We start from the raw sequence: 23,315 nt of genomic DNA on the forward strand, positions 1-23,315 counted from the left end.
AATAATGGCAAACAGATTTTTTATTAGAGATGGAGCTGTCCTGCTGCCCAGTAAACACGACATTATTATGTTTTTTTCCTTTTGTGGTTAACATATTTTCAAAATAAAAATATACAAACATAGGAAATGTCAATATTGTTGACGTACATAAAATAGAAGGTTACATCTAGAGGATTCAGAAACTATAAACACAGACAATGTTATAATGCAGATACTGACGCAACTTGAGTTTTCAGAGAAAAACATAGAAAACGTAGATTAGTAACATCAAATGCATCCATTATAATGTGACTGACAGAGTGCAGCATCACAAATCAGCTATAAATTTGGCCTACTCTGTAAGTGTGTACATATATTCAACAAGGCCAAGTACCGGGTCCTGCACTTGGGCCACAACAACCCCAGGCAACGCTACAGGCTTGGGGAAGAGTGGCTGGAAAGCTGCCCGGAGGAAAAGGACCTGGGGGTGCTGGTTGACAGCCGGCTGAACATGAGCCGGCAGTGTGCTCAGGTGGCCAAGAAGGCCAACAGCATCCTGGCCTGTATCAGAAATAGTGTGGCCAGCAGGAGTAGGGAGGTGATCGTGCCCCTGTCCTCGGCACTGGTGAGGCCCCACCTCGAATCCTGTGTTCAGTTTTGGGCCCCTCACTACAAGAAGGACATTGAGGTGCTGGAGGGTGTCCAGAGAAGGGCAACGAAGCTGGTGAAGGGTCTGGAGCACAAGTCTTATGAGGAGCGGCTGAGGGAACTGGGACTGTTTAGTCTGGAGAAGAGGAGGCTGAGGGGAGACCTTATGGCTCTCTATGACTACCTGAAAGGAGGTTGTAGGGAGGTGGGTGTTGGTCTCTTCACCCAAGTAACAAGTGATAGGACAAGAGGAAACAGCCTCAAGTTGCCCCAGGGGACGTTTAGATTGGACATGAGGAAAAATTTCTTCACCGAAAGGGTTGTCAAGCCTTGGAACAGGCTGCCCAGGGAAGTGGTTGAGTCACCATCCCTAGAGGTATTTAAAAGACGTGTAGATGTGGTGCTTAGGGACACGGTTTAGTGGTGGACTTGGCAGTATTAGGTTTACAGTTGGACTTGATAATCTTAAAGGTCCTTTCCAACCTAAATAGTTCTACGATTCTATGATTTTATATATATACGTATACGTATGTGTGTACATATATTTTGGAAGTGTTCAAAGTCAGGTTGTATGGAGCTTTGAGAAACTTGATCTAGTGCAAGATATCCCTGCCTATGGCAGGGAGGTTGGACTAGATGATCTTTAAAGGTGCCTTCCAATCCAAACCATTCTATGTTTCTATGATTCTGTGGGGTTTTATATATTTATGTACATATGTGGTATATAATATGACCAGGTGGAAGTGTTAAATTGCGTCTATACCACTTCCTGTACCTGAGGTTAAATGCATTTATCACTGTGCTTTGAAACTGGTCCAGATATCTAGGTTGCTGCTAAGAGATCAGTGATAATTTGCAAATTTAGAGTATTTTTTATTGTAAAAGGAAAAGAATTTGTAGACTTTCATTTTGAAAGTACTACAGTGCGAGGAAGTATGCTAATACACATAGGACAGGAAGGGAATCAATTACACCTTAGTAAAGTACAGGGTCCACTTCAACCCTACAGCTTAGATGAAGTCACTAGATACAAACCAAAAATTAATTTGGCCTATTTCATTGCAGGTTTTATACAATAATTATTTTGTCTCCTTGTATTTTCTGAATTGAACTGTGTTGCAATGTTTAGGAAAAAGAGTTAAATCTGTATTTGTATTATTTGGGTTCTATTTTGCATTTCATAGTATGCAGCTTTAAGAAAATTACTGCTGAGGTGACGATATACTTACTAACAGTTCTAAAATCTGAGGAGAAGGTAACAATCTCTACGCATTATTGTTATCACGAACAATTTAAGTAGTATTTTTAGGTTTCTTTTATGTTGCAGCTGCTGCTCTCTATTTCTCTAAGTCAGATTGCAGTCGCTGAAAGGCTGCTTACTTCCTCTCTATCTTTTTGCAAAGAAAATGACATATCTGCGCTAGCCGATTTATAAACTGGTGAGGAGGAGGTTCATTTAGTTTCAAAGAAGCCATTATTTCATGGATTTTTTAGGGCAGAAGAGACACCATTTCTCTTTTTGACTGTTCTCTTAGAAGTTTGTGGGAGGGGAAAAGGACTACTGTTAGTAAGAGGCATACAGGAATGCACCCGTACTACTGCTTTATTCTCTTATTGCAGGGTATGAATTAACAGGATGGAGCTAGTCTGAAGGAGGCATATGCAACACTTACTCTTTAGCCCTATAGCAGAAATAGGACTTTGGCTATCAAATCTAGGATGTAAGGGAAAAAAGTATCTAATTTCTGACAGCAACTTTTGTCTTTAAAGTTTGGTTACTCGGAAAAGTCATATCTTACAGTTTTTCATTTCTCTTCAGTAAGCTTTCTATCATTATTTCCATTCATTTACTTCCTAAGTGTTTATTTTCTCATTCTTCCTGTGTTACTGACTTTACTTCGTTCCTTTGACCAAAATTCAGTTTGCCTTTTTTAAGTAGTTTTTTTTTTTATTTTTAAATCAAAATTTGCTATGCAAAAAGGCAGGAGAGTCTGGTACAATATGACAGGTTTATTAATTGCTTGTATTTTCAAATATTACAGAGACATTTAGACTATTGGAAGATAGTCCTTGGCAATTGCTGATTTCTGTATGATTTTAGCTATAAATAATCTGAAAATGACATTTGCTTTAAAAAATGTATTGTGATAGCATGAAAAGCAGGACCCTGCTTACATATCAGAGCACATCTCAGATTTACAATGTTTTTTAATGTCCCACATTGATATATAACTGCATCAATGTAAGATATTAAAAAGCCTGTTCCCTTAAGATTTGTGGTTAATGCTTAATAATTTTCAGAAATGTTCAGATTGCAGAGCATGAGAATAATTTGCTAAATTCTCCTTACAAGCATATCTTTGTCAGGCAGTCATGAAGTAAGTTGAAAGCAAAATGGTTTATAGAAAATTAGTTACACAGCTTGTAAAATGCTCTACAATGTTCTGCAAACAAAAGGGAAAATTTCCTGCAATTTCACAATTTTGTACTTGCTCAGATGGCCATTAACCAACAAGATGAAAATCAAATTTATCCTATTCATGCTATGAATTATCTATGATTAGCAGTCTATAGAATGTGATTTTCTAAAGCTCCTTTCATAGTCAAGGTATCTTCAAGCACTTTGTAAAAAAAAAAAAAGAAAAAATAAACACCACAAGTATACTAAACCTGTACGGGATCAAAAAACTTGCCCTTTTCTTTAGACCAAGATTGAATCTTTGCTCAGTGGCTTTTAGAAATTATGTTGCATAGAATCCTAAAAGTCAAGTTTTCTTCACTATTTCTAGTCTTGTTTCAGGACCAGTACCTTATAATAATTTCTGAGGCATGTGATGTCTCCTGCTTTCACTATGAAATCTGTATCGGCTAGCACCTTGAGCGACTGTTTCCCATGTTGCTTTCTCAGTGGTATGAATTCTATGCATACAACTTAAACTGGCCCTGTTGTATAAAACCTATGATCCCTTTATATGTATTTAGAAGTTGTGGTCCAAGCTCTGAAGAAATTGCCAAAAAAAAAAAAAAGATCATTTACTCACAATACGTTTTCATTTCTCATTTGACTTACTGTTTTCTGTGCTGCTGTAATGAACTTGAGTCATGCTTTGTTAGCTCTTCTGAACAAGGGTTCTGTATTCTGTGATACTCGTATGACGCCAGCTAGTGGGGCTTTAAGAAATCATCAGGTACCATAAGACTTGCAGGTACCATAAGACTTACAGAACGTACCCCCATCACAAGTCATGGTGGTGCTGTGCACTGAAATAAACTGGGAGTCATATTTGCCTTCATGCCACTGCAGTGGTGTGATCCAGGCTGCAACAGGCCTGTAAGTAAAAAAGACTGGAGTAGCACAAATGTAACCTTTTCAGTTGTGATAACTATTTTAAAATATCACCCGACTCTTTTGTACACATCTAAACAACAACTTTAACAAATCAAAATCTATTCTAGCTACCAGAGAAGATGGTCTTCCAGTAGACATGTGTAGACATGACTACAAATAACCTACAACATCATTATAGCCATAGGTACAAAATTAACCACAATAATCATATAGCCAGTATAAGGTCTTTCAACAGCTGTAGCTGGAAGCTTGGCAGGAATCTTTTAGCAGGATCTAACTTCCTTGGGCAAATAGCAAAAGCTGATGAAAATGAAAAGGGAGTAAGCAGCTTGCCTGGGCCATCCTATTAAAACATGGAGGAGGACATGCTATTGTTTTATCAAGTGTTAAATTATATCTAAAATATGAAGAGATACAGGTACAAACTGTATTTTTCCTACAGTTTTGTGTTGATGAATACACAATTCAAGAGTATCAAAATTGGGAAAAAAGCTGCTTACCCATACAGTGATTATCAAAGTCTTTCAGTTAAATGGTGTTTACACTGTTCATTAATTAGTTTGGTACTTTTGAGAGCTACCCTGCCAGTTAGACAATTATGCACTCTAAGCTTTTCACACACTAAATGGCCAAAATAAGCAGAGCTTTTCTGCATATCAAATCCTCACTATGTCTTGTTCAGTACTAACAAGCTTGAGGGCTTTGTCAGTAATTTTTATTCTTCAAGCCAATTTGTCCTCATTATTTTTTTCTTAGACTATCACCAAGAGTGTTAAGTATTGTCAAATGGAGTCTGAATTTCTGTAGGTCTGAACTAAAACCACTGAGCCCTTTGAAGACACCTCTTTCAAGGTTTCACATGGTAATATTGAACATTATCAGCCTGGCCAGTTTTGAGCTAGTAATATCAGGGTAACACGGCCCGTGTGTTCTTTTATTATTAAGTCAGTCAGACCCTAGAAGTTTGCAACATTTGCCTGTTTGCTTAGTAAGCAATATCTATTATAGACTTGAAACAAAAATCCCGTGTAAAGGATGGTGGTACGAGGAATGACCTGATGTACATGTCAAGCCACAGAAAGGGGTTTAGCATTAGGAAAATGTAGTTCCACCTTCAGTTATTCTGGTTTGCTTAGTGACTCCTTTCCTGAGCCAGGGTCTGTCTGGCTTTGGCTGCATAAGGTGGCAGCTGCTGTGGATTTTCTCCATGGCAGTGAGCTGGCAAAGGCCAGTTTATGTCACTCATCCTCCCTCTGCTGTGCAGGAAGGTGGAAGGAGCATTAGAGCAATGTACCCCATTCTGATACTCCTGACGTGACAGAAGACTGCTTTAGGCCATGCATGGTAATGCTCCATAAGACTAAGTGACCCAGGTAGGCTCCTCCTGTCAGCAATTCCAGTGTCATCGCTTAGTTCAGCTTTTGGGTGAATCCAGGATATTACGTATAATTCTTTGTTTAGAGTTCCTCAGTTGTAACAAGCATATTCCTAACGTTAAATAAACGAGTAGTATTTTAGAAGTCTTTTCTGCTTTCATGAAATTCCCATCTAGGCACAAAGCAAATCCTCAACTGCTTTGTGCATTTCCAAACACTGAAAGAGTTTGAATTGTTAACAGTTTGTCATGTATTGGTTTTTATGGCCATTGCATCTTTAATGCACTGTGCCATCCACGTTCTTCACAGTGTCCTGGACACTGAGAATTGTCATCCTGCATGAAGCCAGGTGCCAGCATTAGAAGTGATTCATAGTAAACGTACAAAATCCTTCACTGTTGTAGTTGATTGATGGCAGCAACAGGGCATTTCTCTTGAGACTGCTTCAACACAGCTAATCTTAAGTCCAATTTAATATTAGACACAATTTTCCCGTCATGCAACTGGCTGACAGCAACATCAGAACACTTCTTCCATCTTATTCCTACACAGTTTAAGAAACACATGTCCAAGGGCTGAAAAAGGTCAGTAAATTAAACAAGAACAAAAACTGGCATTATGTCTCTTCTTTCAAGTTTGCACAGAGGATTTTCCGTGGCTGTGTGCTCTGAAAAGGGCTGTAATCCAAACGACACGCTGCTGATCCAGTGATCCAAAATGATTTTTAAGGCTCAGGCAAGTGCTGTGGGCTAAATTCAGCTTTCTCTTAGACCTTGTTCCAAATACAGAAACGTGAAAAGAGACAGTGAACTGTCATGGTCAAACATTACAGCAGAGGTGCAGTTGAACCATTTCAAGGGTACAAATCCAAATTAAAATTCTGTGATGCAGAAAGAACAAACTAAGATTGAAGTAGGGGGAAAGTTGGGCACAGTAGGTGTGTGGGCTAGAGCACTGTGATTGATCTCCTAAGGATATTGCAGTCTGTCTCTGAGAGGCCAACAGGAAAGCTGCTCATCACGCATAGCATTCATGACAAGTGAGCAGCTAGATTCTCACATGCTGTAGAAAAAATTAAGAAACACAGATGCCAATCTGGCCCCCGTGAGCAGGCCAGTCCTGGGATTTAAAAGTAATGAATTTCTTTTTTGGGTCTCCTCAGCATAGTGTTTTTGCTGTACATGTGTATTTGCTCTGATACCTCCACCTTGCTGGCCCCATGGGCTCTCTGTCTTTCTGCCAGCAACTAGCTGCTTTTCACATTGCCTCCCACAGCCATCTCCTAATTTCCTGCCTCAGCCAGCTGTTCCTGCCTGTACGCAGCCTGTGCCTAGCTTCTATCCTATCTGAACCTCCTTCCTTATTATCTTGGTGTTGAATTGTGTTATGCCAACATAATACTCTCTATTAGCTAAATCGTTTCCTTTCAGTTCAGTTGGGGTGGGAAGGCAACCTTTAGTAATTGACAAGAAGCTTCACTGAATTTTACTGAGTCATACTGCGATTAAGATATTATTTATGTTATTGTAATTTATTTTCCAGCATTAAATATACCACTGGAAAATCTTTTTATGAGTGTCCGAAGGTACGGACTGTATAAAAAAGTATGCATGTATGTACATGTATACCAAGGCGGTTTATGCTTTTTTATTCTTCCTGTACTACCACTTTGCTTCCCTGTTGTTTTTTGTGAAGGGAGAGAAAAGTACGTTTTACAGCCTCACTTACTAGGTTCTTTTAGCAAGTCCTTTCACAATTGAGGCAGAATACTTTGTTACTATGAAGGAAATTTTGACACTATTAAAAATACAGTGTAAAATATGCAGAGAGACTATCTGTTTAGAACTTGTGTGAAATAGAAATGTTACAGATACGACGCTACCTGTTTCGAATCACACCACTGACAAAAATGCATGATTGATGCCAGTAGTCCTATCTTTAATTTATTGTATTCTTATAGCTTGCCTTGTGGATTAAAAATAAAAGCAAGGCCTCATTTAACCACTCATTTTGGTGACTTCACTGCGCTTTAGGCATTGTTACTAGCCCAGACTTGTTCTGTAAATTTCTGACTGTCAGGCTTTATCTCCTAAGCCTCCCTTTCTAGATTGGAATATACAACCATTTTATGCCACTAGAGTCAAAAGGAGGCCAGCTTGCATGAGGAGGGTTGAGCTGTCTTCTGCCTGCAATGCTACCGGTGATTTGCACAAGAAGTCCAGATATTAAGAGACAAGAGGCAGTCCTATTAACTGAATGCTTGTAAATATGTGCTTAGTCTCCTCTCAGCTTCAATTTAAGCAAACTACCTTAAAACACCAGTGGAATTCAATATGGGATGAATTCTTCTGTAGGCAGGTACAATTCTTTGCTAAAAGCCTAAACAAATGCTGATCCCTGCAGCCTCCCATACATACCATATTGTGTTCTAATTTGAGCACAAAAAAAAAACCAGTAGTACGAAGAGTAGCTTGGTCAAGACCCCCAGCTCCAGGCAGAGTTAAACATAAAATGTAAATGTGGACATTCTTTACCAACATAACAACCCCAGCTCACTAAAGACTGAGACAGTATTTTACAGCTATGTATATGAATCTTCTAATATGTTAATGTATATTTACAAATGTAAAAATGTGTTACTTAATTTTTGCATTCTTCTGTAACATCTTTACATTCACAGGCCCCGGTTCTCTTGGGGCAGTTTAACCACTCTGGTATCTGCTAGAAGGGCAACACAGCAGGAAACAATCCACATTTCTGGATTGCAGTGATGGTAACTTCTTAACACATGTGAGCTGGTGAGGGCAGGTATTCTGGCTGGACCTCATACTTCCAAGCAAGGAGGAACTTGGTCAGTTGTGAGGTTCAGGGGCAGTCCTGGTTGCAAAGACCATGAGATTGTGGAGTTCAGGATCCTGCAAGGAGGGAACAAAGCCAAAAGACAGGACCACAACCCTGGTGTTCAGAAGAGAAGACTTTTTCATGTTCAGGTATCTGCTTGGAAGAATGCCATGAGGTACAGTCCTAGAGATAAGAGGGTCCAGAAGAACTGGTTGATTTTCAAGGATCTCCTCCTCCAAGCTCAAAAATGGTCCCCTTCCAAGTGCAGGAAATCAAGCAAATGTGGCAGGAGGCCCACATATATTAACAAGTAGCTCTGCACAAAACCCAAAAATAAAAAGGAAGCATACAAAAGGTGGAATCAGGGCCAGGTGGGCCAGGAGGAATACAAAGATTCTGTCTGAGAGTGGAGGAATAGGTTTAGGAAAGCCAAAGCCCACATGGAGTTGAATCTGCCAAACGGCACGGATGGCAACAAGAAGGGCTTCTACAGATATAAGAGCAGCAAAAGGAAGACTAGGAAAAATGTAGGCCTGCTGCTGAATGTGTTAGGGGACCTGGTGACATGGAAATAGTTGAGGTACTCAATGCCTTTTTCACCTCTGTCTTGATGAGTAAGACTGACCTTCAGGAATCCCAAGCCCCTGAGACTCATGAAAATGTCTAGAGCCATGATGACTTACTCTTGGTGGAAGAGGATTGGGTTAAGAAACATTTAAACAAGCGGGACATACAGATGTTTATGGAACCTGATGGGATGCACCCATGATTGCTAAGGGAGCTGGCCAATGTTATTGCAAGGCCATTCTTGATTCATCAACACCCTCTTTAATGATCTGGATGATGGCACAGAGCGCACCTTCAACAAGTTTGCAAATGATAGAAAACTGGGAGGAATGGCTGATACATCAGATGGTTGTGCTGCTGTTCAGCCAGACCTTGATAGGCTAGGGAACTGACCACACAGGAACCTCATGATGTTCAACAAAGGCAAAAGCAAAGTCCTACACTGAAGAAGGAATAATTGCATGCACCAGTACAGGCTTGGCACCAAACAGCTGCAGTTTAGCAAAAAAGGCCTTGGGGGTCCTGGTGGACAACAAGTTGAACATGAGCCAGCCGTGTGCTCTTGAGGCAAAGAAGGCCAACAAATCTCTGGGCAGAATTAGGAAGAGCATTGCCAGCAGACTGGGGGAGGTGGTCCCCCTCTACTCAGGCCCGGTGAGGCCATCTGGAGTGTTGTGTCCAGTTTTGGACTTCTCAGTACCAGAAGGATGTGGACATGCTGGACTGAGTCTAGCAGAGGGCCACAAAGATGATAAAGGGGCTGGAGCATCTTTCATATGAGGAAAGACTGAGAGCGCTGCAACTGTTTAGCCTGGAGAAAATAAAGCTCAGGAGGAGATCTTATCAGTATGGAAAAATACCTGATGGGAGGAAGTAAAGAACATGGAGCCAGGCTCTTAATAGCGTCCAGTGGTAGGGCAACGGACACAAGCTGAGAAACATGATAAAAAACTTTTTCACTGTAAAAACACAGGACGAGGTTGCCCAGGCAGGTTCTAGAGTTTCCATCCTTGGAGATACTCACAACCTGACTGGATGTGGTCCTGAGCAACCTTCTCTAGGTGATGATGCTTTGAGCAGAGGGATTGGTCTAGATGATCTGAAGATATCCCTTCTAATCTCAGAGATTCCGTGATCTTATTTTTCGTCTCCCACTGGGACATTGTCTAATTTTGAACATCTGAACACAAGAAAACACTCTTTCACTGTGGAACAGCTTGCACAGGCAGGTTGTGGAGTCTTCATCTGTCGAGATACTCAAACCCTGACTGGACACAGTCCTGGAATACCTGCTTTATCTGACTCTGCTTGAGCAGGCAGAGGTAGACTAGATGATCTCAAGAGGTCCCTTCCAACCTAAATAATTATGTGATTCTGTGAATATAAACCAGTACAGGCACACAGAGTCTTTAGGAAGAAGTTGAGAAGAGGCAGAGTTCTTCTACCTTTTGAGTTTTATTTTTCCTGAAATTTTGTCAGGCGCTTTTACATATAAACTCAGGAGCAAATAAAAAGGGCCTTTTCCAATGTGAACACAAATTTACACACAAACACAAGGAACCATAATGGTGCATAACTTATTTACGTTGTGTTTGCAAATAAGCATTAAAGACATAAACTGTATTACTTGTGAAAGATTGTAAAAAATATAGATATTAGTGACCATTCATTCAAAGATGGTTTAATGTAAAATAACACTACATTCTGCCTGTTTGACTCTAGCTTCTACTTGAACAGGGTAGTGGTTAAGCTTTCAGGGTAAACCATAAGTCCACACTCTTTGTGGTGGGAGCCTAGAAGTTAGTTCTTCGAACTTCTGGCATACCTCTTATCACTACTGTTTTGGCAACTCATCGATGTAAACTCTTGGCCAGTGCTGTGTGCCTCCATTTCTCTTTTCTCTTGTGGGATTGCAGCAGCAGTGACACAAAGCGGTACATGAATATGAATTATCTGTGAAGTAGTTCACAGTTCATTGGCCCAAATGTGCATATGTACTATATGCAGATATGTTTTATACTTTTAGGCAATAGTTTAACATCAGATGAAACCCATATTACTTGTCTTTCTTGAGCAAAAGCAATGCACAAGGTAGAACTGATGTTACTTGTTCCTGAATAGTAAGTCATTAAGATCTGCGTGAATAAATTATAATGGAGTATTAACCAAAGGCCACTGAGTAGTTAGAAGTACAGTTCATGCTTTAAAAACATACTAACGCAATGAATATCATATTAAATGATAAAACTTCAGTAAGTAGTCAATTGGCAAATAAAAATCTGAAAAGTATAAAAAAAACAACTTGCATATATAAACTGGTTGAAGCAATATATTAGAATATATTTTAGAGAGTAATAAATTACAATAATGTAAAGAAGCTTTATAAAAACATATTATTATAGCTGATTATGTTTTGACAGTGTGATAAAACTTTATAATGCATGTGATTTGACTCATTTTGATGATAAAATTTTCTTTTTCTTTTGCAGAAAATGATGAGGTCGTCCGTGTTTCATATGTTCATACTAAGCATGGTGGCTGTAGATGTAATTGTTGCTGCTAGTAACTATTACAAAGGAGAAAATTTTAAGAGACAATACGATGAATTTTACCTAGCTGAGGTGAGTATGCTGAAATTACTATCTGGATATTTTTCAAGATAAGCTAAAGTAGAAAATGTGAATGGCAAGCACATTTTAGTATGTAATTTTTTATTCCCTTAAGCATTACAAGTATTCTTTGCTAACTTGTTCAAGTTCCTCTGTCTGACAATGGCTGACAGCCCTATCTTACAACCTTTTGAAAGGTAATTTCCTCAAACAAAATGTCAGTGGTAATGAGCTGAGGCTTAAGTATAACATCTGCAGGCAATGCACGGCTACTGAGTTGCTATCCTTCTCTAGCAGGAGTGTAACATTGAGAAGAATTTAACTTTAAAAAAGTGACAAAACACTGTCTTTAAAGAATATAGTACTTCTTCCTAAATCATCTTTATTTGATGTATACCTAGCTGCAAGAAGGTCCTTAAGCATAGCCAAAATAGTGTTGCAGATAGCCTGGCTTCAGTAACCTCGAGACCACACTGCAAAAAAACTCATTTATTCAGTCATGAATTTGGTGAAGGAGGAGGCTGTGCTCCTGAACTGGTGAAGTGGGGGTAAAAAGTTTCTTTATAAGTGACATTCTGGCAGGGCAAAGGGAGCCTGCTTGAGTCATTAGCTGCTCAAGGATTTTACTGTAGAGCATGCACTAGAGATCCTAGAACCTTGCCTCCATGTCTTTTTAGTACTATTTAATTCAGTTTAAAAAAAAAAAAAAAAGACTTGAAGTCTTTGGTACTAGTTTACAGGCACAGCTTTAAACAGATACTTGTTTTTCCTGAATCAAGAGTCAAATCAGTAGCATTCTTTATTAAAAATACTTATTTCCATGGGCACTGTGAATTGTTACTTTAGCTGAGTATAAATCCACCAGAGCTGAAATTCACCGAGATCAGTTCTCTGAAAGTGTTGATCACGGTTGTCTAGATTGGGCACATGTCTAGCTTTATGGTTACTGCAGTTTCCTTGGCTTTGATAATTACACAGTCCTTCTTTGGAGCCAGAGGGGACATTCTTAGGCTAGAGCACATGACAGCAGTATATTCCTTGTGATTCCTCTGCCACTTGTGAGGCAATATCAATGGCAGAGGAATCACAAGTCAAAAAGTCCAATGATTTGTACTCTTGGGGTTTTAAATGTCTAAATACATTTGAGAGTCAGGCTCAAGTGCCTAACTTTAAACCCTTTAGTCCATAACATTAGGATGCTTTATGAATCTCCCTTTTTTAAGGGAGATTGAGTTGATACCCATTTTTTAATTTATCTGAGTTTTAGAATTTGTATCTGATCTCGTAAAATCTTATGAAGCTGAGACTTCACCAGTTCTGGGACAAAAATGAAAGCAAAGAAAAGTTAAAGGTAGCACCAGAGTCCAAACCCTCAAAACAGTGCAGATTGTGGCGACATCAGTGCTGCGTCATGCTCTGCTGTCTCTCATGGCACTGGAGATAGCTGAAGTTTGTATGAACATTGAGTAAATTTGGCCCAGCCAACAATTACAAGAGTAATTGTGAAATGTATTATCTTTATTTTATCTCAAGTTCTTAGCATATTCGAAAAACAACGTGATCGTGAAAGAGGATGATCCTGGGAGTAAGACATTGGAATAAAACCAACAAATGCTGGATTCTCTTATGACACCCCCCGCAGATTTGAAGATAGAAGTGAAGACAGGGAAACTCATTTTAATCTCTGTCATGGTTTAACCCTGGCAGGCAGCTCAGCCCCACACAGCTGCTCACTCGCTCTCCCTCAGTGGGATGGGGAGAGAATCGGCAGGGTAAAAGTGAGACAACTCATGGGCTGAGATAAAGACAGTTTAACAGGGAAAGCAAAAGCCGCGCACGCAAGCAGAGCAAACCAAGGAATTCATTCACTCCTTCCCATCGGCAGGCAGGTGTTCAGCCATCCCTAGGAAAGCAGGGCTCCATCACGCGTAACGGTTACTTGGGAAGACAAACGTCATCACTCCGAACGTCCCCTCCTTCCTCCTTCTTCCCCCAGCTTTATATGCTGAGCGTAACGTCATATGGTATGGGATGTCCCTTTGGTCAGTTGGGTCAGCTGTCCTGGCTATCATCCCTCACAACTTCTTGTGCACCCCCAGCCTCCTCGTTAGTGGGGTGGGGTGAGAAGCAGAAAAGGCCTTGGCTCTGTGTAAGCACTGCTCAGCAATAACGAAAACATCCCTGTATTATCAATATTGTTTCCAGCACAAATCCAGAACAGCACCATACAAACTATGATGAAGAAAATTAACTCCATCCCAACCAAAACCAGTACAATATCCTAGGCCGGAAACAAATAATTAAGTCAGCATTAAAGCCTGAGATCATGAACTTTTCATAGTTGGCGTTTTTGCTTTATGCCCAGGATAGAGCAAGTGGAGCCTGGATTCTTAACAAAATAACATTAATTCTATTTGTATTCAAAATAGGAAACGCTGCATGTGCTATTTCTATTTTGGCACTGAACATATAGTATAATTATGCTTTTATTAATCAGTGCTAGAAACACGCTCTTCAACATCTATTTCAAGTGCAGGGTTTGGGGTTTTTTTCCAACAGAAATACTTGCCAGGGTTTAATAATTCAAGATGAGTATGTCATGTAGACTACTGTATTATAATTCTGTCCTATAAGCAATGTCCGTTTTTCTTTAAAGATACATTTTTCTGGTTTCTGCATAGCTTAGATTATTGTTTTATAAGTGGAGAGGTTGTCAGAAAACTCATTTGTTTACATTCTACATGTTTACATTTCTAAGTATATAAGGTAAATTAGTCTGGAATAGAGAAACGTATTTTGTTTATTTGTAAGGCATACTCTTTTGATGTCCATTTGTTTTTTTTTTTTTTTTTTTTTTACCTGAGATGCTTTTACTAGAGACACTATAAAAATCAAACAAGAACAAACCCCTAGTATCTTATGGGAGGAGGTGTAAAATACAGTAGCAGAAGAGCAGAAGAGTAAAAAAAGTCCTGGGAGAGAGGAGAAATTGATAAGCTGGTGTCATTTCCTATTTGGTTATTGTGAAACTTGTTCTTTGCAGCACAGGGTGTACAAAGAAATTGTTTTTAAGAGCCTTGAAGAGGCTGAATACTCAAACAATGCGGATTATTCCACAGTGGCTGGTTTGTTTCCTTGGTAAGGGAGACTGGTTGGAGCAGGGTGCGTTGCTGTTGCTCTGTTTTCCATTAGACTAGGCTGCAGAAAGCTTTCCCTTCAGAGGGAGCTTACTTGAGCAGCCAACAGCATTGGGGATTCCCTTTGCTAAAGGAAATAGCCAGACTGATTACGGCAAACATATCTGACTTTCTGATACATTTTCGAGAAGTTATCTTGGAAGCTGCTGGCCTTAGGAGCAGACATGGTCTAATAAAGTAGCTCGTTCGGTCCATTCTGTGGATCACACGTTGTAGTGGCCTAGAACTGTAGAAATACATCCACTTAAATTCAGTAGACAAATCTAAGTGAAATTACTGACATACCCAGTACCAAGAAAAAAAACACTATTTTCTTTGTTGGAAAGAGAAGACAGACTCAAGAGAAAAGGAGGCAAAGGTTGGACAAAAAGAGATACAAATGAATTCCAACCGCAGATCCCATTGGTTGCATAATTTTGTATACCCAGTAAACAAGAGGTTCTGACGAGCATTTCAACATGTATACATCAGCCCTGCAGATTAAGCAAAACCAGACTTTCAGCAGGATGACTCAAAACCCCAATGCAGTATCTGAGAACCTGGAAAGAGTAGAGCTTCAAACTCATTTTGGTAATTGTTATTGAGGATGTTGGCTTTACCTGCTCAATACCTAGACAGAAGAGTGATGGATGTTTGGTTTCATAGGCAACTGCCATATTGTCTTCCATTAAAAGAGATTACAGACTAGAAGTCTTATTGGAGACGTGCGAGGTTCCCACTAGTACTGCTTTAAAGGGTCGGAAAACCAGAGTTCAAAACCAGGAGCTCCTATACGCTTCCTCCTAGGTTCCTTTTGCAGTCTGTCCCCCTGCACTGCTGCCTTTGTGTAGCCTTTGCCCTGTCCCCGCTGAACGAAAGAATGAGTGCTGTGTCAAATCTGGTAGCAAGAGAAGTGCTGGAGGCCTGTGCCCTTAATCCCACTGATCCTGCTCGCAAGAATTCTTCTCTTTCCCGACAGCTTGATTAACCTTTCAAGTAAGGCACAGTTACAAAGAAAACTAACTGGGTCTGTCACCGTTGGATGTTGGCTGATACTGAGCTCTGCCTCTGCAAAAAAATGTTAAGGGGCTACTGGTAAAAGTTACTGTTGCTGAAGACAGCATTAATACTGTAAAACTTCCAGGTGACTGAATGGGAGGTAGCCCTCAGAGAAGCAGCCCAGTCCTGGTAGCTCCTCTTCGGCCTCACCAAAGCAAAATTGGCAACCTGGTGGAGGGTGGCTGCTCATGTGTTACACCTGCTTTTTCTGTGTGGGTCTGCTCTGGCTTCTTATGTGAGTTTGCCTTTCCCCTGTCTCTACAGCAATGAAAGGAGTGATTTCAGTTTTAAAAAGTCTATAAAATTGTATTACATTTCACACCTAACAAAAAGTTCTAGTCAGATATTTTGAATCCTCTCTTGTAATTAATTACAAGGAAGGAAAAAAATAAAAGCTCTGTCAGCAGGAAGACAGGTGTATAAATGTAATCAAATGTTATGCAAACCGTTTGATACATTTTTAAGTACTAGTGGTTTGAATTCGTTTGACAAGCATGTAAAATGCAAATGATCCCACCCACGCATTTTTAGAATAAATTAAAATACACTTAACATCGTATTTGTTAGTTCTTGTGCTAATAGGAAGCCTATGTGCTCTGAAGTATATGTGTGTGTGTGTTTTCCAATGGCATTGTTATTCCACCTGCTCTGAAACTGAATTCCAGCTGCTTTCTACCCACTGTTTCTTTTTTCCTAATTCGCCCCCCTTATTCTTTCAGGACTCAATTAGATTTTTTTTCCTTTTACAGTGACCTTCCATTTTAAAATTTTTGATAAAATATTTTCCTTGTGTTTCAGGTAGAGATTTTCATGTAGAGGGGTAGTTTCTTCAAACTTTCTTCAAAATTGTTCTCCTTGAGCTCTTTAAGCTACCAGAACAAGGGTTGAAAAACTGGTCAGATACATTCAAGAATATGGGCATGAAAACGTCCCTACACTGTGTACATGGATCCTTGTATGGCTGAAATCACACAAATATTTCTTACTAGTATTTCTTTCCTAATGTAAAGAAATTTTTTGAGTGCTCTGAAGCATTTCACCTTGATTTAATCATTCAGAGGACATCTGAAGCCTGATAACTATTTTGCGTGCCTTGAAGAAGCCTTATAATATAGCTGGTAGCACTGCTCATAAACAGCTGTGTGGAGTAGGGGAATAAACATAGGACATAAACTTCAGTGTTTAATTTCCATCTCCACTCCTGTTTGTGACAGTTCTGTACACATAAAATATGTGAAATTTTATTTAGCTATCACACAATCCCCCTCTTTCATGTTGATAAATATATTTTTGATGGATTGGAGAGTTTAAATTTTAAATAATGTAAGTACTTAAGGCAGCATCCCAGAGATTGTCACTGTCAGATTCAGGATTAAAATCCTATTCTCTAACTCTGTTATCCCCTGCCAACTCCAGTAAACCTTATGGTCCACAGTCAATTAATCTCTCCATCTTAAAAGATTAATAATACTTTCGCTCAAAGAAGGTTTGACCTGTATTTTGTTAATGTTTGCACAGCATTTTGAAAGTATTAGTCGTATATAGATGCCACCTAATGTTATTTCAGTGTCTCTTTTAAGGCCCAAAGTGTGTAAAGGGTCAGAGAGGAAAATTACTGAGTCGAGGAAAAACATCTTTTCCATTGGGTTTCCTGGCTGCTGGGAAGTGAGGGAGAGAGTATATACAAGGTAAATTAAGAAGACAGCTGAGGAAGAAGTGTGTCTAGCCAGGAAGATTTTTGGTGGTGAGAGAAGAAAGAGAAAATAAGTTTTGAAGATGTAAGCCTATGCAAAATTGTCTCCCTTTTTTCAAGAGGAACATCATGCATTTCAGTGTGTAAATATTTCAGGAGAGGCCTCTGGAAGAATCCCACAGTCATCCAATGCCTACAAGTAGATTTCTTCCCCTATAACCTCCCACTTTACTCTTTTTGCTCAACTTCTTTAACACTATCTCTTTTTAAAATTGTGAAAATTTACTAATTCTGGACTGAGTTTGAATTTCCTCTTTTTGTTAATTTGTTTCAATGCTTAAGCCCCATCACCCCTTTCTTACCTGTTTCAGGTGTCATACTATGGATGTTTTCAAAAATTGAAGAGATCTTTAAATTTTGCTTTGTTCCTTAGATCTCTTAAAATTCTTCAGACAGCTCATGTGTTGCTTCACATTTTGAAAAAAATTCTCATCAGTTTTTTCCTTTTCATCTGTATACACAAAGCAAAAGGTCAACTGGATGGATTTGTTATTTCATGCTTTCCAAATTGTAGAATCTACATGTCTGGGTTGAAACTTCAGAAAATTTCATAAAGTGTACATTTTAAGGAAGAATATGAGCCAATATGAGGAAATTTCTTTTTTATTATTTATTCTGTTTAGAGTATGAATGTTTTTGTTAAATATTATAGAGATCTTTATTTTTGCCATACAAAACCTTGGTAGACACCATGACATAGAAACTTGTTAATTTAACTCAGTGTTTTGAACACATCTTTCTTGTTTTATGTATTTGTCTAGGTTGCTTTTACAGTTCTGTTTGATTTAGAAGCTCTCCTGAAGATCTGGTGTTTGGGTTTCACAGGATACATCAGCTCATCTCTTCACAAGTTTGAGTTGCTGCTTGTAATTGGAACCACTCTTCATATTTATCCAGACCTCTATCACTCTCAGTTTACATATTTTCAGGTATGATCAGCTACTTTTACGTTTTACCCTATATACCAATTAAAAACATTACCCATCAACGTTTCACTCTCATTTACTTCCATTCTCAGACTACTGATGTTCTCACACTGATATTGACTCTTGTTGAGTATATCTTTAAAATAACAAATATGTCTGTTCATAACTATGTTTATTGGATGGTGTCGTGGTTTAACCCCAGCTGCCAACTAAGCACCACACAGCCGCTTGCTCACTCCCCCCTGGTGGAATGGGGGAGAGAATCAGAAGAGTAAAAGTGAGAAAACTTATGGGTTGAGAGAAAGACAGTTTAAATCTTCCAGCGAAGATTATGGAGCGGTTCATCTTGAGGATACTCACAGGGCATGTGCGGGACAACCAGGGGATCAGGCCGAGCCAGCACGAGTTCATGGAAGGCAGGTCCTGCTTGACCAACCTGATCTCCTTCTATGACCAGGTGACCCACCTAGTAGTTGAGGGAAAGGTCTAGATGTGGTCTAGCTGGACTTTACTAAAGCCTTTGACACTTCTCTCCTAGAGAAGCTGGCGGTTCACGGCTTAGACAGGCATACTCTTCGCTGGGTAGAAAACTGGCTGGATGGCTGAGCCCAGAGAGTTGTGGTGAACGGAGTTAAATCCAGTTGGCAGCCGGTCACGAGCGGTATTCCCCAGGGCTCAGTTTTGGGGCTGGTCTTGTTCAATATCTTTACCAATGATCTGTATGAGGGGCTCCCTCAGTAAGTTTGCAGATGACACCAAGTTGGGCGGGAGTGTTGATCTGCTTGAGAGTAGGAAGGCTCTACAGAGGGACCTGGACAGTCTTTAACAAGGCCAAGTGGCGGGTCCTGCACTTCGGCCACAACAACCCCATGCAACGTTACAGGCTTGGGGAAGAGTGGCTGGAAAGCTGCCCAGAGGAAAAGGACCAGGGGGTGCTGATTGACAGCCGGCTGAACATGAGCCAGCAGTGTGCCCAGGTGGCCAAGAAGGCCAACGGCATCCTGGCTTGTATCAGAAATAGCATGGCCAGCAGTAGTAGGGAAGTGATCGTGCCCTTGTACTTGGCACTGGTGAGGCCGCACCTCGAATGCTGTGTTCAGTTTTGGGCCCCTCACTACAAGAAGGACATTGAGGTGCTGGAGTGCATCCAAAGAAAGGCAACGAAGCTGGTGAAGGGTCTAGAGCACAAATCTATGAGGAGCGGCTGAGGGACCTGGGACTGTTTAGTCTGGAGAAGAGGAGGCTGAGGGGAGACCTTATCGTGCTCTACAACTACCTGAAAGGAGGTTGTAGTGAGGTGGGTGTTGGTCTCTTCTGCCAAGTAACTAGCGATAGGACGAGAGGAAGTGGCCTCAAGTTGCGCCAAGGGAGGTTTAGATTGGATATGAGGAAAATTTTTTTTACTGAAAGAGTGGTCAAGCCTTGGAACAGGCTGCCCAGGGAAGTGGTTGTATTTAAAAGACGTGTAGATGTGGCGCTTAGGGACATGGTTTAGTGGGCATGGTGGTGTTGGGTTGACGGTTGGACTCGATGATCTTAGAGGTCTTTTCTAACCTTATTGATTCTATGATTCTATGATAAATAAAGCAAAAGCCATGCACACAAGCAAAGCAAAATAAGGAACTCATTCCCTACTTCCCATTGGCAGGCAGGTGTTCAACCATCTCCAGGAAAGCAGGGCTCCATCACACGTGATGGTTACTTGGGAAGACAAAACACTATAGCTCCGAACATCCCTCCCTTCCTTCTTCTTCCCCCAGCTTTATATGCTGAGCATGACGTCATATGATATGGAATATCCCTTTGGTCAGTTGGGGTCAGCTGTCCCACCTGTGTCCTCTCTCAGCTTCTCGTGCACCCCCAGCCTACTCGCTGGTGGGGTGGGGTGAGAAGCAGAAAAAACCTTGACCCTGTGTAAGCACTGCTCAGCAGTAACTGAAACATCCCTGTATTATCAACACTGTTTCCAGCAAAAATTCAAACCATAGACCCATACCAGCTACTATGAAGAAAATTAACTCTATCCCAGTCAAAACCAGCAAATTCTCCACCCCTTATTCCATACCATTTACATCATGCTCAGGTCTCACACTATCTAATACATTCTCATTACCCACCACCACCCTTCCCATTTTGATACAATACACAGATATCATTCCCTTAGTCTATGGACCACCCCTGTGAAATGTCTGTAAAATATCCATAAATGTCCACAAAATGTCCATTGAGTTCATTTAGTCCATGACTTGGGGCTCCATCTGTTATGGTGGTCACTCAGGACAGGAGAGGTGGTGTGTTGCGTGGAGTTACTAGGCACCAAAGCCAGCTCAGGTCGTGTCACTGCTGCACTTGCACAGCTTCTTGTAAGGCTTGTCCTCCATTGGTTCAGGTGGTTCCTGCTATAGTAATTCCTGTAACATGCATCTCAAATCATAGGTTACAACAATTTAAAGGTATTTCCATTACAATCTCCACCCCTGGTCCCTTTGGACCAGACCATAGGGTTTAACATTGCAATGAACTCCTCCCCTTGCCCCTGCTTTAGCTTGGATTTGTCCACAGACTGCAGTCCCTTAGGGGTGTACCTGCTCCACATGGAGCCTTATCTATGAGCCACAGTCTCTCCAGGGGTATTCCTGCTGCGGCATAGACTTACCCACAGCCACAGTCCCTTCAGAAGTAAACCTGCTCTAACATGGCCTCACCCTTGGCTGCAGTCCCTCCAGGGGTGTACCTGCTCTGTCGTGGGCATATCTACGGCCACACGCTTTGGAGTGCTCCATCATGACCTCATGCACAGCCACTGATGCTTCAAGGTGTACCTGCTGCAGCATGGACTTATCCACAGCCACAGATGCTTCGAGGTGTACCTTCTCCAGCGTGGACTTACCCTTGTGCCACAATCCCTTCAGAGGTATACCTGCTGCGGCACAGACATAACCACGGCCACGGATGCTTCAAGATGTACCTGCTCTGGCATGGGCTTATCCACGGTCACAGACGCCTCGGGGTGTCCTGCTCCGGCGTGGATTCATCCACAGGTCACAGTCCCTTCGACTTGAGTTCACACTGGAGTTCCAGCTTGTCCAGTGCAGCAGCACAGAAGCAGCAGCGATGCCCTGGCCATCTGCCAGCCCAGGCGCATCGCCATGGCTGTTATCAAAATGTTCCCAGGCACAGCAGAGTCAGATGATGAGCAGGACAGCAGGACAGCAAGCAGCGAAAGCAAAAAGCAGCCACCAACGAGCACTAGACTCTAATGTACAGTCAGGCAAGCAAGCCTCATGGCAAGCACAGGAGCCTGCCAATTAATAGGTAAACAGCAATAACAGCTATAAATTTGATTTAGCACATTCCAATCAAACCTGTCATTATCTCAAACACTTCAAGTCCCATGTTGGGCACCAAAAAAGACTGACATGGTTTAACCCCAGCCGGCAACTAAGCCCCACACAGCCGCTCGCTCACTCACCCTGGTGGGATGGAGGAGAGAATCAGAAGAGTAAAAGTAAGAAAACTCGTGGGTTGAGAAAAAGACAGTTTAATAGGTAAAGCAAAAGCCACACACACAAGCAAAGCAAAACAAGGAATTCATTCACTGCTTCCCACCAGCAGGCTGGTGTTCAGTCATCTCCAGGAAAGCAGGGCTCCATCATGCGTAACGGTTATTTGGGAAGACAAACGCCGTCACTCTGAATGTCCCCCCTTCCTTCTTCTTCCCCCAGCTTTATATGCTGAGCATGACGTCATATGGTATGGAATATCCCTTTGGTCAGTTGGGTCAGCTGTCCCAGCTGTGTCCCCTCCCAACTTCTTGTGCACCCCCAGCCTCCTCGCTGGTGGGGTGGGGTGAGAAGCAGAAAAAGCCTTGGCTCTGTGTAAGCACTGCTCAGAGTAACTAAAACATCCCTGTGTTATCAGCTCTGTTTCCAGCACAAATCCAAACCATAGCCCCATACTACTAGCTACTATGAAGAAAATTAACTGTATCCCAGCCAAAACCAGCACGAGTAGATTCACAGAAATAGGATTCTTTCTGACTTTGCTGAGAAGTCCTTTCTGTTTTCAGTAACTCCCATTTCTTATCTGAGGTACACTGTTCAGTAGGTTCTGGATTAGTTTATTCACTGTCTTTCATTCAGCCTTGACCTTGCATACAGCTGTTTACAGCATCACCTTCCTGTAGTGTCCACCACTGCTTTCCTGGCTTCTGTGCCTGAGGACTCAGTACGCTTGCTGTTGCTTCTCCAAGTCTTCATCTCTACGGCAGTCACATGCCTAATTAAGAGTCTTTGTTCCAGTTATTGTGGGTCTTCTGAGGTCATTTCTTCCAAATCATCATAGTGTTTGTTTTTATAGCTCTCCAACTATTCCTTATCTATAGAGAAAGTGTGTTTATTGAGACTCTTCCTACATTTTCACTTTGGGGAAGAGCAGGAAGGAGAGACAAAGAAAGACTGATTAATTCAGACTTCCGATTCTTCCTCTGTCAGCCAGTCCAACCAATTCCCCATTCATCCTCCTTGAAGTGCTTAGGGTTGCTCCAGTTATAGGAGAAAGCATTGAGATCATTATTATGTGCTATATTCTACAGTGCTGAAGAAAGGGATTTTCTAAAAAAAAAAATTAAACGATTCATATCTGTACATTTTTCAGCAATGGATTGGCATAGTGAATAATTAATAATCAATAAAGGCAAATAATAAATTGTCAGACAGAGTCCTGTCAATAAATGTGATTAGCTATAGTGACACATATTGTAATCAAGTGAGTATAATATGGGGGGAGAAGTCTCCCTAAGTGTGGGTTGAAATATGATGGCCTTTTCAGACTTCTGCAAATGCCATCCTGCATTTTTTCTAAATGGTTCTACAAACCTTCTCAAGAAAGCTTTCAGGATAAGAAATCCTGTTTTGCTTTCACCTGGTATCATTTGAAGGCTTTTGGATGGTTATAGCTTTGATTTTGCTGTCCAAATATGTAAAATGTTGTTATTCAATGTATGTGGCATGATATTTCTAACCTGCAAGAA

General features: G+C 40.9%; 1 protein-coding gene across 1 annotated transcript in view; it reads left to right on the forward strand.

Moving 5' to 3' along the window:
* The window catches only part of NALCN (sodium leak channel, non-selective), a 237,906-nt gene that overhangs the window by 102,658 nt on the left and 111,933 nt on the right, over positions 1-23,315 (forward strand). The window contains exons 10-11 of the mRNA XM_075137770.1: positions 11,250-11,381; positions 18,119-18,286. Coding sequence (XP_074993871.1) covers positions 11,250-11,381; positions 18,119-18,286 — 300 coding nt within the window. The remainder of the gene's footprint in view (positions 1-11,249; positions 11,382-18,118; positions 18,287-23,315) is intronic.

This window comes from Calonectris borealis, chromosome 1, assembly GCF_964195595.1.
Source record: "Calonectris borealis chromosome 1, bCalBor7.hap1.2, whole genome shotgun sequence".
NCBI classification, from domain to species: domain Eukaryota; kingdom Metazoa; phylum Chordata; class Aves; order Procellariiformes; family Procellariidae; genus Calonectris; species Calonectris borealis.